The following is a 13,127-nucleotide window of genomic DNA, read 5'->3' on the forward strand; positions in this document are numbered from 1 at the left end:
CCTCCATGGCACCAGGAAGGATTCAGGGGAGAGGCCCCACACAGGGAGCCACTCCAGCCAGACACCACGGCCAGAATGGAGCTGACTGGTAAGAACACGCTTGAGGGGTCTAGTGCCAGATCAGAACACAGTAGAGGGCAAAAGAGAAGGCAGACACGCCACAGGGGCGGGAGCAGGGGAGCCCCATCTTCCAGGAGTAATGCGTCCCCAGATGTCAGGTCTGGGTCCTAAATGGGAATTCCACCACTCACAATGATTTCTTCCTTATCCATGCCTTTCAACCTCACCTCTCCTCATGCAAGAATTGCTCCTCGTGGTCATGCTCCTTCTAACTGCAAGACTAACTCTGTCCAGCCCGGCTCCTCCTGCCTGTGACCCCCGACTCCTAAATAAACTGCTTCGCGACTCCCACGTCCTTCACAGCAGACTGGTGAGAACCCCCAAGAAGTGTCCCCTCTATCCACTTCACTGGTACGATACCTACACTCCCATCACTGCCCCCTGACTCCCTGATCCAATCGCTACGCCTCCCTCCTCCCCTACCGTCTTCAGTAAAACCACCATTACTGATCACCACTCCCTGACAAGGCTTGTGATTTGCGATAGCGTCCTCTTTTAAAAGCTCTCGTCTGAACATTTTCCTCATGGAAGCCTGTCCCGGTCATTGGGCCACCATACCTCCCTCTGCTTCAGCTCCTTCATAAGCTCAACCAATCTTCTTCAACAGAGCCAGTGCCCAGACTTTAACCCTTTGTCCACACCTGTCCCGCTGCCCGCGGTGGACTTCAGCTTGGGAGAATGGAAAACCCAGACGGTAAGAAAGGCCACTCCTTCCCTTGGTTTTCCTAAGCCCTGTCTTCACCAGTTTTCTACTGCTTCCCGTGAATTCTTCAAAATTACTGAGCGCCCTAAAAATATCTCCCCTTCAGCTTGGCCACACTAACCCGACCCACATTCTCCTCTGATGATATCCTGTGAACGAGAATCATCTTGGGCTTGTGGGCCCAACATGTTACACAGACTCCAAGCTGAACACCATGAAAAGCTGGACAGAAGTCTTTCATTGCTGTGCCTTTGACCTTTTTAAATTGGCATGAAAAAGTTAAGACTGACCTGTCATCCACAGATGACACAAAGCTGGAAAGCATAGCTAAAATAACAAAAAGGCAGAATCAAGATTCAAATCGCTGAAAAGCTGGGTCAAAAACAAGGTGAAATTGAACAGAGATACATATAAAATTCTGCCTATGTCAGTTAACTGAGTAAGGTCCTACTCTAGCGCTCATGCCACGAACGACTCCACTTCCCTCATATAAACTTCTAGCTGTAGCACTTCCTATGAAAAAGATCTGGGGGAGGTGAGCTGACCCCAAACTTGCCATATTATATTATTGAAGCAGCTATTTTAAAAGCTAGCAACTTTAGGCTGCTTTAGATGCTTACATCCAGATTGTGAAAATATTCCCACAAAACTATTCTGATCAGGCTGCACTTTAAAAAGTACTGGATTGAGTACTTTTTTTTTTTTAATTAGAAGGACCATATTAAGCTGGCATGTGTCCAGGAGGCAACCTGAACAGTGAGGTTACAAAACATGTCTCATGAGGAATAGTTAAGAAAAAAATCGGCCCAGGGTCTTAAAAGCTTACAAACAGCCATCTAAGATACAACAATTGGTCTCTATCCACCTGGAGCAGCGGCAGGAGGAGGAAATCCAGGAATTGAAGGAACTGGACTGCAGGTCTAACTGCCTCCTTTGCCGTGAGACCAGAAGAGCTGAATGGTGCCCAGCTATCATTATTGAACAACTCAGTCAAGGACTCAATAGCTGAATCCTGATCAAAAGGGGATCAAATGTGGAACAGAATTTCAGATTCTTCCAGAATCCAGACTTACCAGATCTATTGAAACTGAAGGAACTCCCGAATCTATCCTTCTAGCTCTTCTGACCATGAACCTAAAGTATCCCCTGAAGTCATCTTTAAACTAAACAACTGTTTAGCTAAATTAGTAAACAATGTTTGCCATGAGCATTGCACTCTTTAAAGGATTGTTTGTATGAGATCTAATTGTCAACAGTAACTCTGATGCACAGATGAGAAATTTAGGGGGGAGTGAGTCTAAGGCAATGGTGGTGAAATAATATGGGCAGAGACAGTGAGAATGGCGACACAAAGTGAAGAATACAACCCATGTTCATTAAATTGTACATGCAGAAACTGATGAATGGGTGTATGTTCTGCTGTGTATATTTTCACCAAAATTAGAAGGAAAAAATAGTGAAAAAAAAAAAAAAAAAAAAAACACCTGATTAGCTTGGAAGAAAGTGGTAGTCTTGTGGTACAGCAGAGACCCTGTACAACAAATTTGTCTTCCCAGTGATGCAAATGGTTAATCACTTCAGCACTAACCAAAAGGTTGGTGATCTGAACACACCCAGAGGCACCTGATAAGAAATGCCTGGCAATCTCCTTCAGAAAGGTCACAATCTTGAAAACCCTATGGAGCACAAGTTCTACTCTGCAACACACGGGTCAGCGGAAGTCAGCATCAATTCCACAGCAACTGGGTTGGTTTTGGGTTTTTGTGGTACCACGAGAAGTGGCTGGGGCTCAGGAAGGAAGCACTCCTGGGTAGGCCAACTTTTCTACCCTCAGTCAGTGACCGGTTGCCATTGATTGGATTCTGAGTCATGGCAACCCCATATGTGAGCAGAAGTGTGCTCCGTGAGGTTCTCAACAGCTGATTTTTTGGGAGCAAATCGCCAGGCCTTTCTTCTGAGGTACCTCTGGGTGGACTTGAACCTCCAATCTTTCAGTCAGCAGCCAAGCACATTAACCCTTTGCACAACCTTGAGACTCCTTCTACCCTCCAAACCCCTGGACTCCCCCTCCATTCCCTTAGGTTTCCTAGGGTGACTGGGTTAGAAGAGGCAGTTCCTATGGGTCCCTGAAGGTAATTCCAGCTCTGTCCTTCCCCTTCATCTTTATGATCTTTATGATAGACTCTTATCTGTATACTAAGTTACACTGGAGTTTCTCAAGGTTCCTTGTGAAAAAATCGTATGACCCTAAGGTTTTGCCACAGAAAAAGTAGATTTGCAGTCCCAGGACCAAGAGGTTAACATTATAGTATGACAGGTTTCAGCATATTATAAGGGGAAAAGGGAAAAGGAAAAAAAAAAACCTTTCCTAAAAGTAAGCACAAGACCAGGCTGGGTTACTGGACACTGGAGTTATTCAGGCAAAGGCTGATGACCAACTGTCCGGAGACTGTGAAGGCATTCCTGCACTGGGTGGGACCCTGGTCCTGTCCAATTTTCAGCTCCTATGATTCATCCCGCTGGCTGCTCCCACAGGCTCCCCACCCGCTGTTAGTGTGCCCTTTGAAGAGCAGTCCCTTCTCCCTTCCCTCTCTCTCCCAGGAGCAGAACAAGGCACAGGACGTTCTGGGAGCCGTGACTCTCCTGCTGGAGGGGGTGATGGCAGCACGCAGACAAGTGGGCCCCACCTGCCTCTCATCCCTACTGGAGCAGCTCTCTGGACAGGTCCGCCTCCTCCTCGGGGCCCTGCAGGGCCTCCTGGGAACCCAGGTAAGCCCCCAGTCAAGGGGTCTATAGGGCTGCTCTTCTCTGACCCAGTCAGCCTACAAGACATGAGGGGAAAGAGGGGATTCTGGGGATTTTGAGGGCAGAAGAGTTGACCCACCAAGATACTCACTCCAGCCATAAAGCCTGTGTGCCGGTCCCCTATCATGCCCACAGAGGCAAGGGAGGTGGCCGTACCTAGCCCGAGTCTCTGGCCTCAGGCCCACTCTCTGCCCTCAGCTTCCTCCACAGGGCAGGACCACAGCTCACAAGGATCCCAATGCCATTTTCCTGAGTTTCCAACAGCTGCTCCGAGGAAAGGTGCGTTTCCTGTTGCTTGTGGTAGGGCCCACCCTCTGTGCCAGGCGGGCCCTGCCCGCCACAGCTGTCCCAAGCAGTGCCTCTCTGTCCCTCATAGTGAACAAGCTCCCAAACAGGACTTCTGGATTGCTGGAGAGAAATCCCAGTGCCTCAGCCAGAACTACTGGCTCTGGACTTCTCAACAGACTGCAGGGATTCAGAGCCAAGATTCCTGGTCAGATGAACCAAACCTCCAAGTCCCTGGACCAAATCCCTGGATACCTGAACAGGACGCATGGACCCTTGAATGGAACTCGTGGACTTTTCCCTGGGCCCTCACCCAGGGCCCTAGGAGCCGCAGACATCCCCCCAGGAACTTCAGACACAGGCTCTTTGCCACCCAACCTCTGGCCTGGATATTCTCCTTTCCCAGCCCATCCTCCTACTGGACAGTACACCCTCTTCTCTCCCCCACCCACCTCCCCCACCCCCATGGTCCAGCTCCATCCCTAGCTTCCTGACCCCTCTGCGACCTGCCCAAGCCCAATCCTACCCACAGTCCTGTAATCTCAAGCCCCCTCTTCCTCCCAAAATCTGTCTCAGGAAAGGTAAAGTACCGGGGCACTACCAACACCAAGGGTGTTGTCCCTCATGCAGAATTCCCTTACCAGGATGAGAGGCCCTGGCAGACAAATATGCTTCTACCAGACTTCCTGCTTCCACCTGAAACCCAAAGCCTCGATAAAGACAGATACACAGGACAGAAAAAGGGACGTTTTTCACTGCATATTATAAAACTTCAGAAGCTATTTTTTTAAGCTATCAATAATATTCATCAGAGCAACTAATTACCTTTGGTCTACTCTCTTTACATATTTACATCTCTATATGGAGCCCTGGTGGTGCGGTAGTTAAACGCTCGGCTGTTAACCAAAAGGTCAGCAATTGGAATCCATCAATATGCTCTTTTTCATATAAGCCTTCAAAGGCCCAGACTAGCTTGGTCTCTGAACAGGGGCAGAGACTAACACTTACGTCAGAAAACAGACAGAGGGTCTTCCCTTTGCTTCAAGCTTTAGGCCCTCCGATGCCCTCAACCTCTTTACTATCACTCCAGGGAGGCTCTGATCCTTGCTCTCAGGGAATAAATGAGAGGTTGTCTCTCAGACTGTCCCTACACTATAGACAAAACTAAGTCTGTATGGATAGAAAGTAAATGAGGGTATTCAAAAACTACCTGAAAAGCAGAGACAGTTGTCCTTCTGGAGAGGGACACAGACCGGCCCCCCACCACAAAAGCTAACAGGGAGGCTCCGGGCAGCGCTTCACATCCCCGGTAAGGCCTTCACACCCCAGGTAAGGCCCTGCAGACAGCTCAGTCAAGACAGGACCCGGATGTGACAGCTGAGCAAACAGCTGAAGCCAGGCAGCTCAGCGGGCAGCTTCTCCAGGCACGGGTTCCTGCCTCCCTCCTGTGGAGGCCCAGGGGAAGTGCAGGAAGTGGCAGGAGTCGGGCTCCTCCCGCTCTCAGCAGGAGGGACAAGTACAAGTTGAAGGCTCATTTTCCAACTCCCAGCAGCTCATGGTATCTACACAGTGGTCCTGTGTGACCACCACAAGCTATGCTGGGGCATCTCTACAAAGAAACCAAGGCAGGCTATGGGGCTTTGCAAATAAATGCTGAAGCTGTCTTAGTGCTCAGGAAGAGCAGGTTTATGCAGCACAAAACACAAACTTTGTGGCAAAGATCAACCTGCCACCTAGAGGCTCCTGAAGAAAGACTAGTGGGGCTTTTTCCTCTCCGCTCCACCCCCCCACCAAAGGAAAGGAGATAAAGAGGTTAGCATGTAGGTAGCAGAGCCAAGAGCCCAGAGTTCTTGCCACAATTACCCAAAGCCATCACAGTGATGCCAAAGGATCACCAGCGGCATTCCAAACCAGTACAACGGAAGCCGGCATGCTGTGAACCTGATGTATGTTGCCTTCCTTAATGCTCACAACAACTCCATAAGGTAGGTACTGTTTCTGTTTCACACGAGGAAACTGAGGCTCAGAGAAGCCAGGTGAGTTTCCAATGGTTACACAGCCCATCTAGGTCACTGTGCAGTTCGTACTCTCTCTGCTCTAATGCACTGTCCTATATGTCATTTGGCGATTCTACTCACTTGTGAAAGATTTCCAGCCCTTACCCCCAAAAAAACCAAACCCACTGTCGTTGAGTCGATGCCGACTCATAGTGACAATTGCCCCACAGAGTTTCCAAGGAGTGCCTGGTGGATCTGAACTGCCAACCTTTTTTGGTTAACAGTGATAGCACTTAACCACTATGCCACCACAGTTTCCACCCTTAGGGAGTAAATACATCAAGAGTTAAAGAGTTCTGGGTAAAAAACCAAAGCTCTTGGTGGGGATGACCAATTTAGACATGGCCAGGTATCTGCGTCTGCCTTCACAGACAGAGCAGTTACCATGGGGAAGGGGACAACAGATGCACAGGGTCCTGATGCCGTCCAAATCCCGGCTAGTGGTGGTTTCGGCGCAGGAGAGAATTAGTTCATCCACACTAGGAGTTCCAGAAGGCAGCTGAGGGACTGGGGAGTGGAAATTGTAATGTACATTTAATGATCAAACCAAAACACTTTACGACACACGAGAGTGCCAACACTCGGGACAAGGTAAGCCACAGGAAGCAGAGGCAGAGAGTTCTGTGTTCCTGGCACAGGCGGGCGAGAGGCAAGGTGGGTAAAACTGCCAGGACATAGCCAGAAAGTTTCAGGCGTCGGACTTAACTCCGGTTGGTCCCGGGCAAATGCAAAGCACTGGCAGGCTCCTCCAGTGTGACTAATCTGCCACTACTGAGACTCTAACCCCTGACTGGCTAATTCTATCCCTTCTACCCTTTGACACAAAAGGCAAAAAGCTTTTACAACCAGAACACTCCTAACCCCATTCAACTTTATGCCAATTCTCTGGCTTCTGCTACCCCAGGGCACCAGGACAGCCTGCTATGATGGCTCACAAGCTACTACCAGTAATTGAGTTCTCTCCATCTAACCTAAACCCATCCTTCTCCAACCCCCCAAAAACCTGACTCCACAGAGATTCTAGGATTCCCACAGAAATTCACCCACCCCCACTGCACCCCCCTTACCTTCAGGCCTTCCTCCTTCCCCCTCCAGTGAGGCAAAAGAAACACCTTTTCTGCTCCCTGCAGAGGTCATTTTCAACCCATTTCCCTAAACACTATTTCTAACACCTCATGGAAAGACCTGAAAACGACGGGGAAGGAAATACCCTAGGCATCCCAGCAGGGCGCCAGCTCCCGTGGCAAAACCAGGAGATCAAAAGCGACAATTGTTTTAATACATACCCCGAGAGAATCTTTCTGGATTGTTACCCCGGATTTCCTAGGGAAAAACAGAGTCTCCTATACTTTCTCAAAGACCACTAACTCCAGCCTGTAGAGCCAGATCCTCTGCTGGAGTCCCTTCCCCCACTTACAGGCCAGCCAGGGACTGCAGGCAGGTAGCTGCATTGTCCCGGGCACTGGCACTGCACTGCCAGTGTCATTGGTATTGCTGCCCTGTCCACTTCACTGGTCTGTGCAGCAGCCCCCTGTTCAGTGTCAGTGCTAAGAACCACCATCACTTACCCTCCAACCCATGCCACCACCAGAATGTCAAGCAGATGGCTCCTCCACCTGCTTCATAATCAAGTCCTCTCCTACTGTCTTAGACAGTCGTACCCCATGCCTGTGTCTAAAAGCCTCCACCCAAAGATTCCATCAAAATCACGAACACTTCCAGGCTATGCGAATGACTCATTCAAGTTAACATGAACTGACTTCCTTAGAGACTAAGTGTTGGAAGGACACAAGCAGGGCTCCTCACCAATTCAAAATTTGATGCCAAATGGGTGGTATCTTCTAGGCCTGGGATGCCCTCAGGAGCCAAAAGCACAACGACATTCTCTCTCCCTGAGAGAAAGCCACATTGGAGGATAAATGCTGGGACTAGTCAACCAGGAGACTGAGATAACCCTGAAGTGAGACACCAAAAGGCTTGGATAGAGCCTATGTTGACACGTGATCATCAGGCTATGGGCCAGAAACATAATATACCATACTCAAGTGGAAAAAATGATTTTAAAGTAAATAGAAGGGTTTTTTTGTTTAAAAAAGGAAGAGAATCTGAAAAATTAAAGTTTAATTAAAAAACCATATACACAAAACAACTTCTAATTCATTTTAAGCTCTCCCACTAGGTCTTCCAAAGGCAAGCCAGTTCCCATTGAGTTCTGCCCACCAAAAGGTGCACTCGCGGTGGGCAGAGCCAGTCCCTCCATAACAGGTGAATGACAGCAACTGCTACTCAGGCTTGGGGGAAGTTGGATGGTGATGCCCTCAATGGGACAAGTCAGACAGGAGTCTGGGACAGGATGTCCGTGACTTGAGTGGCTAAACAGCAAGGCTGGCATCCCAGATGGTTCAGAAGGCCAGTTTCTTCATCAGCAGGTAAACTCTGGAATCCACCTCAAATCCATGTAGGTTGTTAGCATCCCCCTGCAGCCTCATGAGCAGGCCCCCGTAGGACACGTAGGCAGAGCTGAAACAGAGGGCCCCCAGGCCCGTGAGTCCAAGCTCTAGAGTAGCTCTCCATCCCAGCCTAAGAGGAGTCACCCTCCTTTAGTTTTGTTGTTAGCAACCAAAGTTCAAACAACGATCAATGCACAGATACATGCAAGACAGTGCTCTTTATGTTAGCAATAGTGGGAAACATCTACACGCCTGAAATTAGGAAAATGGTCAAATGAAATAAGATATATCCATTCAGGATCAAACTAACAATAGCAACTCAGAAGATGAAATAGGAACCTTAGGGGGCAGTGAGTTTATGTTAATGGGGGAGGAACAACTCAGTAAAGGGTGAGAATGGCTGCACAACTGAAAGAATGTAACCAACATCACTGAGTTGGTGAATACTCTGCTGTGTACATTCTCATCAACAACAACAACAAAATAAATTTAAAAGAAAAAAAAAAAGACAGCTTTTTTAAAAAAGATATATCCATTTGCCGGAATGTTTAGGAACGGTTCTAAATTGACATGAGGAAATGTGTTTTACATAATATTAAGCAAAAGAAGCAAAAAACAATGACATAAACAACATGCTCTCCAAGGGAAAAAAAAAAAGCACACAGAAAAAACAAGGAGAATATTCAAAAATGTTTACGTATAAGGTTCCCTCTGGGTATAGAATTATAGGTGACTTTTTCCCTTCTTCACATTACTTTTCTGTGCTTTTTGAATGTCTTACAATGGGCACATATTGTTTTAATAAGATTTTAAAGGAAAGAAAAAAATAGTTGGGCAGGGAAACCGAAGAACTAGGGATTGGGTTGCATAGTAGCAAAACACACACACACAGACACACACACACAGAGACAGCAGCTTAGTCACTTGACGCCACTTCTAGCTACTAAGGAAGCAACTCTCTTTTGTATCTTTGCCCGCCTAGATCACCAACTTCTCTCTCATTGAGACCACTGGCCCCCAGGTCCTGACAAAGAGCAAAATGACCAGCAGCCTGTATTTCTCCTGAAAACTGTTCCTAAGAAAGTTTTTTCCTAGGTCTCACCTAAGTCTGAAGTGCTTGGGAAGAGGGGCCCAACATAGGAAGCATGAGCACGGCCCCACTTCTCAGAACAGGGAGGGGGGAAAAAGGATTCTCACGAGACCACAGAACTTACAGGCGTGTTGCTGCTTCCGTAGAAGTTTCATCGCCCTCAATCCTATACACCTTCCCATACATTACATACTCGAATTGGTCAGCCCTGTGGAATAACAGTGGCAGTTATTCTTAATGGACAGTAATGAACAACAAAAGGCCCTTTAAAAATGGCAACTGGTAAGTAAGTGCCAGTATTTTAAAAACAGGCCCTTTACAACTACGATGCCGTCTAGTCCTTGGCAACATTATGACCTGGACCTGACCATCTCTATTTTACTGATGAGAAAACTCAGGCTCAAGGAGGTTACTCAGCAAATTAGAGGTGGAGCTGAAATTTGAACTCAGTGGCGCTCCAAAGCCTTGCCACACACCAAGCTCCCTCCCAAGACACAAGGTCCACATAACCTAGGTCACTCAGTGGTTAGTCCCTGGGCCTTCAAAGAACTGCAACTCAGAAGCTTGTAATCATGCCTGTCGACAAATGCCCAGTTGTCTGAATTAATTAAGTGTAGCACATTCCTTATTACTCAGATTCTGTTAATAATCACTTATTCCAATAATTAAATAAGAATCTTTCTATACCGCTTCTCTGCTTAAGTCTTCCACGTATATTTCAAGCATTCTCTCCTCCACTCTCACCTGGAAGGCCGGTCATCTGTGGGGTTGTATTCACCATCATCCAGTGTACCGTCTTCATACAAGGTACTGGCTATGACCAACCGGAACTTGTCACCTGAAAATAATGGCAACATCTGAAGGTGAAGACAAGTGAAATGGCAAAAAGCCCCTTGCTATGGTCTGTGTTCGGCACGTACCCAAGTCGACGGGGTAAATCTGAATGTTCACGTCTAAGATGAGATCCATCTTGAATGATTCACTCTCACAATGCAGTCGAGACACTGGCAGGAAGAGAGAAAGAGTGGCAAAGGGAACTGCCAGGTCCAGGGCAGACCTCGCTTTGGGGATTACACGTAACAGAACACTCAATCTAACCAGCCTGCATCTACCAGTCTCTCACCTACGCTTATATAAGGGCAAACTCAATCAGAACTACATATGCAAAAAGGAAAACCGTTTCAAGGGAACAGAATGCCCAAACATGACTAACATCACGGAACAATTTATATAGAAATTGTCAAATGGGAATGTAGTAAACTGTGTAAACCATCATCAAATATAAAATAAAGTATTACTAAAAAAAAAGGGGGGGGGAGAGAAAACCAGAAAGGTACTCTGGTAGGGAATAATATCCAGGTTAAAGGTCTGCAGTTCAAATCCACCAGCAGCACCTTGGAAACTCAATGGGGCAGTTCTACTCTGTCCTACAGGGTCACTATGAGTCAGAATCCACACCAGGGCAATGGTTTTTTTTGTTTGCTTGTTTGTTTTAGCAAGAAACAACCACCCAAAAGTTTAGTCTTTCTGTGCTAAGCCTTACATTGAGGGGCTTATCAGGATGTTTAAGAACCAGTATCTGCCTGAAAGCACATCTCAGTCTCCAGGCAAAGGAAGGGACATGGGGGAGAAACGATTATTGATCAATGACAGAATAAAGAATTAACGTGAGTTAATCCTAACTCAGAGACTGCTTCTTAAAGAGTTAAAAAAAAAAAAAAAAGCTTTGCCCTTGAGTCCATTCCAACTCATAGCGACCCTATAGGACCGAGTAGAACTGCTCCAAAGGGTTTCCAAGGAGTGTATACGGTGGATTCCAACTGCCGAACTTTTGGTTAACAGCTGTAGCTCTTACCCACTGGACCTCCAGGATCTCCAAAGGCAATACAAAATTACAGGCTCTGACGTCAGATCATTCGCTGTTCAGCCTTGGGCGGGCTACTGAACCTCTCAGAGCAAAACGGGGAAGGCATCCCACACCTCATGGGGACTGTTGAGAGGAGCAATTAAGACAAGGGGTGTGTAGGGTGCACAGTCGTGTCTTACGGAGTAGGTGGCGACTGTTATTACGAAAGACGCCCCGGAGTTTGCCAGGACCAGGACAAAAAGCCACCCAGCCACTGGGCACAGCATGTGTGAAACAGGGAAAGCTCCAAGTCTCAGTCTTCTCGTCTATAAACGTTTCCTGAAGGAGGTCCCAACATCAGGGCCTGCAGGTAGGGGCAGGCCACGTAAGCTGGACGACGTGGGGCCCGGAGGCGTGACCCCTTTCCCCCAAACCGCCCCTACAGACCTTACGTACCTCGGTCAAATTTCTTCCCCTCTGGGTCAATGTCTTTCACATCGAAAATATCTTCAAACAGGATGCCTGCCATAGTGAGGGGGGCGCTGAAGGGTGCTGAGCGCGCGACCGAGACGGCGGGGGGGAATACACACAACCCCTCGCGTGGGTTAGAAGCCAAGGCAAAGGGAGAGCGCCCAGAGAGCGGCCGGGAGGTAGCGGGACAGCACACGCGCAAGGGCTTGCAGTACCGGCCCCACTTCCGCCACCTCCCTCTCGGGGTATGTTAACTTCCGCCCCGAGTGATTGCAGCCGAGACGCTTCTGTACTGAGGGCGGGTCTCGGGTCCAGGTGATTCCGCCCCTGGGCGGGAACGCAATAGATCCCGCCTCCGGTCGAAGTGGCACGGATTCTCGCGCTCAGGGGCTCCAATGCGCCCTCTTCAGAGGCGGGGTCCTCAAGAATGTAATGCATGGGGCCTATCCCAGGCTAGGACCTTGATCCTTGGCCCAGAGAAGCCCGGCCCTAGCCCTACCCTTTCGGTCCGCGTGCCCGCCGAGGACACAGTCCGGGCTGGGACGGGCAGAGCAGAGCCCCGGCCTCAGCGTAGGAGCGGGGCAGGGCGCAGTGCCCAGCCACTCCAGCTGGCCCTGAGGCCCCCCGGCCCCAGGCCGGCTTGGCCCTGCTGGATGTCACCCGAGCCGGATCCGTCCATTTTGGGAATTTGCCAAGATGTCACTATGGGGAAGAGGAAAGCCCGCCGTGCCCTCTCCTCCGGCACAGCGTCCGCCCCCCACGGCCCTTGTTCCCTGGGCCCTGCTCCCTTCCCTACACCCCGCCTCAGCCTGGCACTAGCCCCCGCAGCCTGGTACTGCCCATTCCTCCACCACTGCCCTGTCCCTCTGGACACTCATTCTGGCACTGGCCACCCCTTCAGATACCAGCTCTTCCAGTTTCCTGGGCAGTGCCCCCTCCCCCCGCGAACCGCCTCTGCCTCCACGTGCCCCTTCACCACACACACACGCACACTATCTCTGCCCGTTTCCTGGGCACTGCCGTCTCCGCTCTAGCTACCCTACCCCTGACGCTGCCCATCCAGTCTGTGCTCACCCCACCCTCTGCCCTATCCTTCCCCGAACTCTGATAGGGAACGCAGAGCCCCAGCAAGCCGTTCCCCCGTGGCAGCGAGACATCAGCAGCAACTCGGATTTCTCCTTGGGCCCTGCCAAGGAGAAGCAACCTCTGCCCCTACACGCCCGCCTCCCAGGAGTGGCCTCTCAGGCGCCCAGACCTCCCTTCCCTCGGGCCTCGCCTCTCCCCTCCCCACCTCCACCCC

General features: G+C 49.4%; 2 protein-coding genes and 1 long non-coding RNA gene across 9 annotated transcripts; 1 reads left to right on the top strand and 2 right to left on the bottom strand.

Moving 5' to 3' along the window:
* The first annotated feature begins 7 nt into the window (after positions 1 to 7).
* On the top strand, positions 8 to 4,722 carry THPO (thrombopoietin). Of its 5 annotated transcripts, none has more exons than XM_049881368.1 (6): positions 8 to 88; positions 303 to 430; positions 728 to 814; positions 3,425 to 3,592; positions 3,827 to 3,907; positions 3,985 to 4,722. In XM_049881368.1, the coding sequence occupies exons 1-6, from the start codon at positions 76 to 78 to the stop codon at positions 4,405 to 4,407; spliced, it is 900 nt and encodes a 299-aa protein (XP_049737325.1). In that variant the 5' UTR covers positions 8 to 75; the 3' UTR covers positions 4,408 to 4,722. The 5 variants fall into 5 exon arrangements, with proteins under 5 accessions (XP_049737325.1, XP_049737329.1, XP_049737316.1 ...); XM_049881372.1 differs by having other exon boundaries at positions 4,024 to 4,722; XM_049881359.1 differs by having other exon boundaries at positions 3,827 to 4,722.
* On the bottom strand, positions 72 to 5,329 carry LOC126074049 (uncharacterized). 2 transcript variants are annotated; one of them, XR_007516901.1, is made up of 4 exons: positions 5,124 to 5,329; positions 4,555 to 4,609; positions 3,785 to 4,036; positions 72 to 3,645 (listed from the first exon to the last, which is right to left on the bottom strand). It is a non-coding gene; the product is annotated as an uncharacterized LOC126074049 (long non-coding RNA). The 2 variants fall into 2 exon arrangements; XR_007516902.1 differs by having other exon boundaries at positions 72 to 4,036.
* Positions 5,330 to 8,076: 2,747 nt separating this feature from the next.
* Positions 8,077 to 12,599, bottom strand: POLR2H (RNA polymerase II, I and III subunit H). 2 transcript variants are annotated; one of them, XM_049881440.1, is made up of 5 exons: positions 11,813 to 12,587; positions 10,431 to 10,514; positions 10,255 to 10,348; positions 9,635 to 9,718; positions 8,077 to 8,490 (listed from the first exon to the last, which is right to left on the bottom strand). In XM_049881440.1, the coding sequence occupies exons 1-5, from the start codon at positions 11,883 to 11,885 to the stop codon at positions 8,373 to 8,375; spliced, it is 453 nt and encodes a 150-aa protein (XP_049737397.1). In that variant the 5' UTR covers positions 11,886 to 12,587; the 3' UTR covers positions 8,077 to 8,372. The 2 variants fall into 2 exon arrangements, with proteins under 2 accessions (XP_049737397.1, XP_049737398.1); XM_049881441.1 differs by lacking the exon at positions 10,431 to 10,514 and having other exon boundaries at positions 11,813 to 12,599.
* Positions 12,600 to 13,127: the final 528 nt, after the last annotated feature.

The sequence above is a fragment of the Elephas maximus genome, chromosome 1 (genome assembly GCF_024166365.1).
Source record: "Elephas maximus indicus isolate mEleMax1 chromosome 1, mEleMax1 primary haplotype, whole genome shotgun sequence".
Taxonomy (NCBI): domain Eukaryota; kingdom Metazoa; phylum Chordata; class Mammalia; order Proboscidea; family Elephantidae; genus Elephas; species Elephas maximus.

What these genes read in the sequence shown, in the direction of transcription:
- THPO (XM_049881359.1), top strand. An exon ending in ACGTCCTTCACAGCAGACTG is followed by an intron (nt 431 to 727) that starts GTGAGAACCCCC and finishes CTTCTTCAACAG; the next exon opens with AGCCAGTGCCCAGACTTTAA. An exon ending in GAGAATGGAAAACCCAGACG is followed by an intron (nt 815 to 3,424) that starts GTAAGAAAGGCC and finishes TCTCTCTCCCAG; the next exon opens with GAGCAGAACAAGGCACAGGA.
- POLR2H (XM_049881440.1), bottom strand. Translation starts at nt 11,885, where the DNA reads ATGGCAGGCATCCTGTTTGAAGATATTTTCGATGTGAAAGACATTGAC. An exon ending in GGGGAAGAAATTTGACCGAG is followed by an intron (nt 10,515 to 11,812) that starts GTACGTAAGGTC and finishes TCTTCCTGCCAG; the next exon opens with TGTCTCGACTGCATTGTGAG. An exon ending in ACAGATGACCGGCCTTCCAG is followed by an intron (nt 9,719 to 10,254) that starts GTGAGAGTGGAG and finishes GTTATTCCACAG; the next exon opens with GGCTGACCAATTCGAGTATG.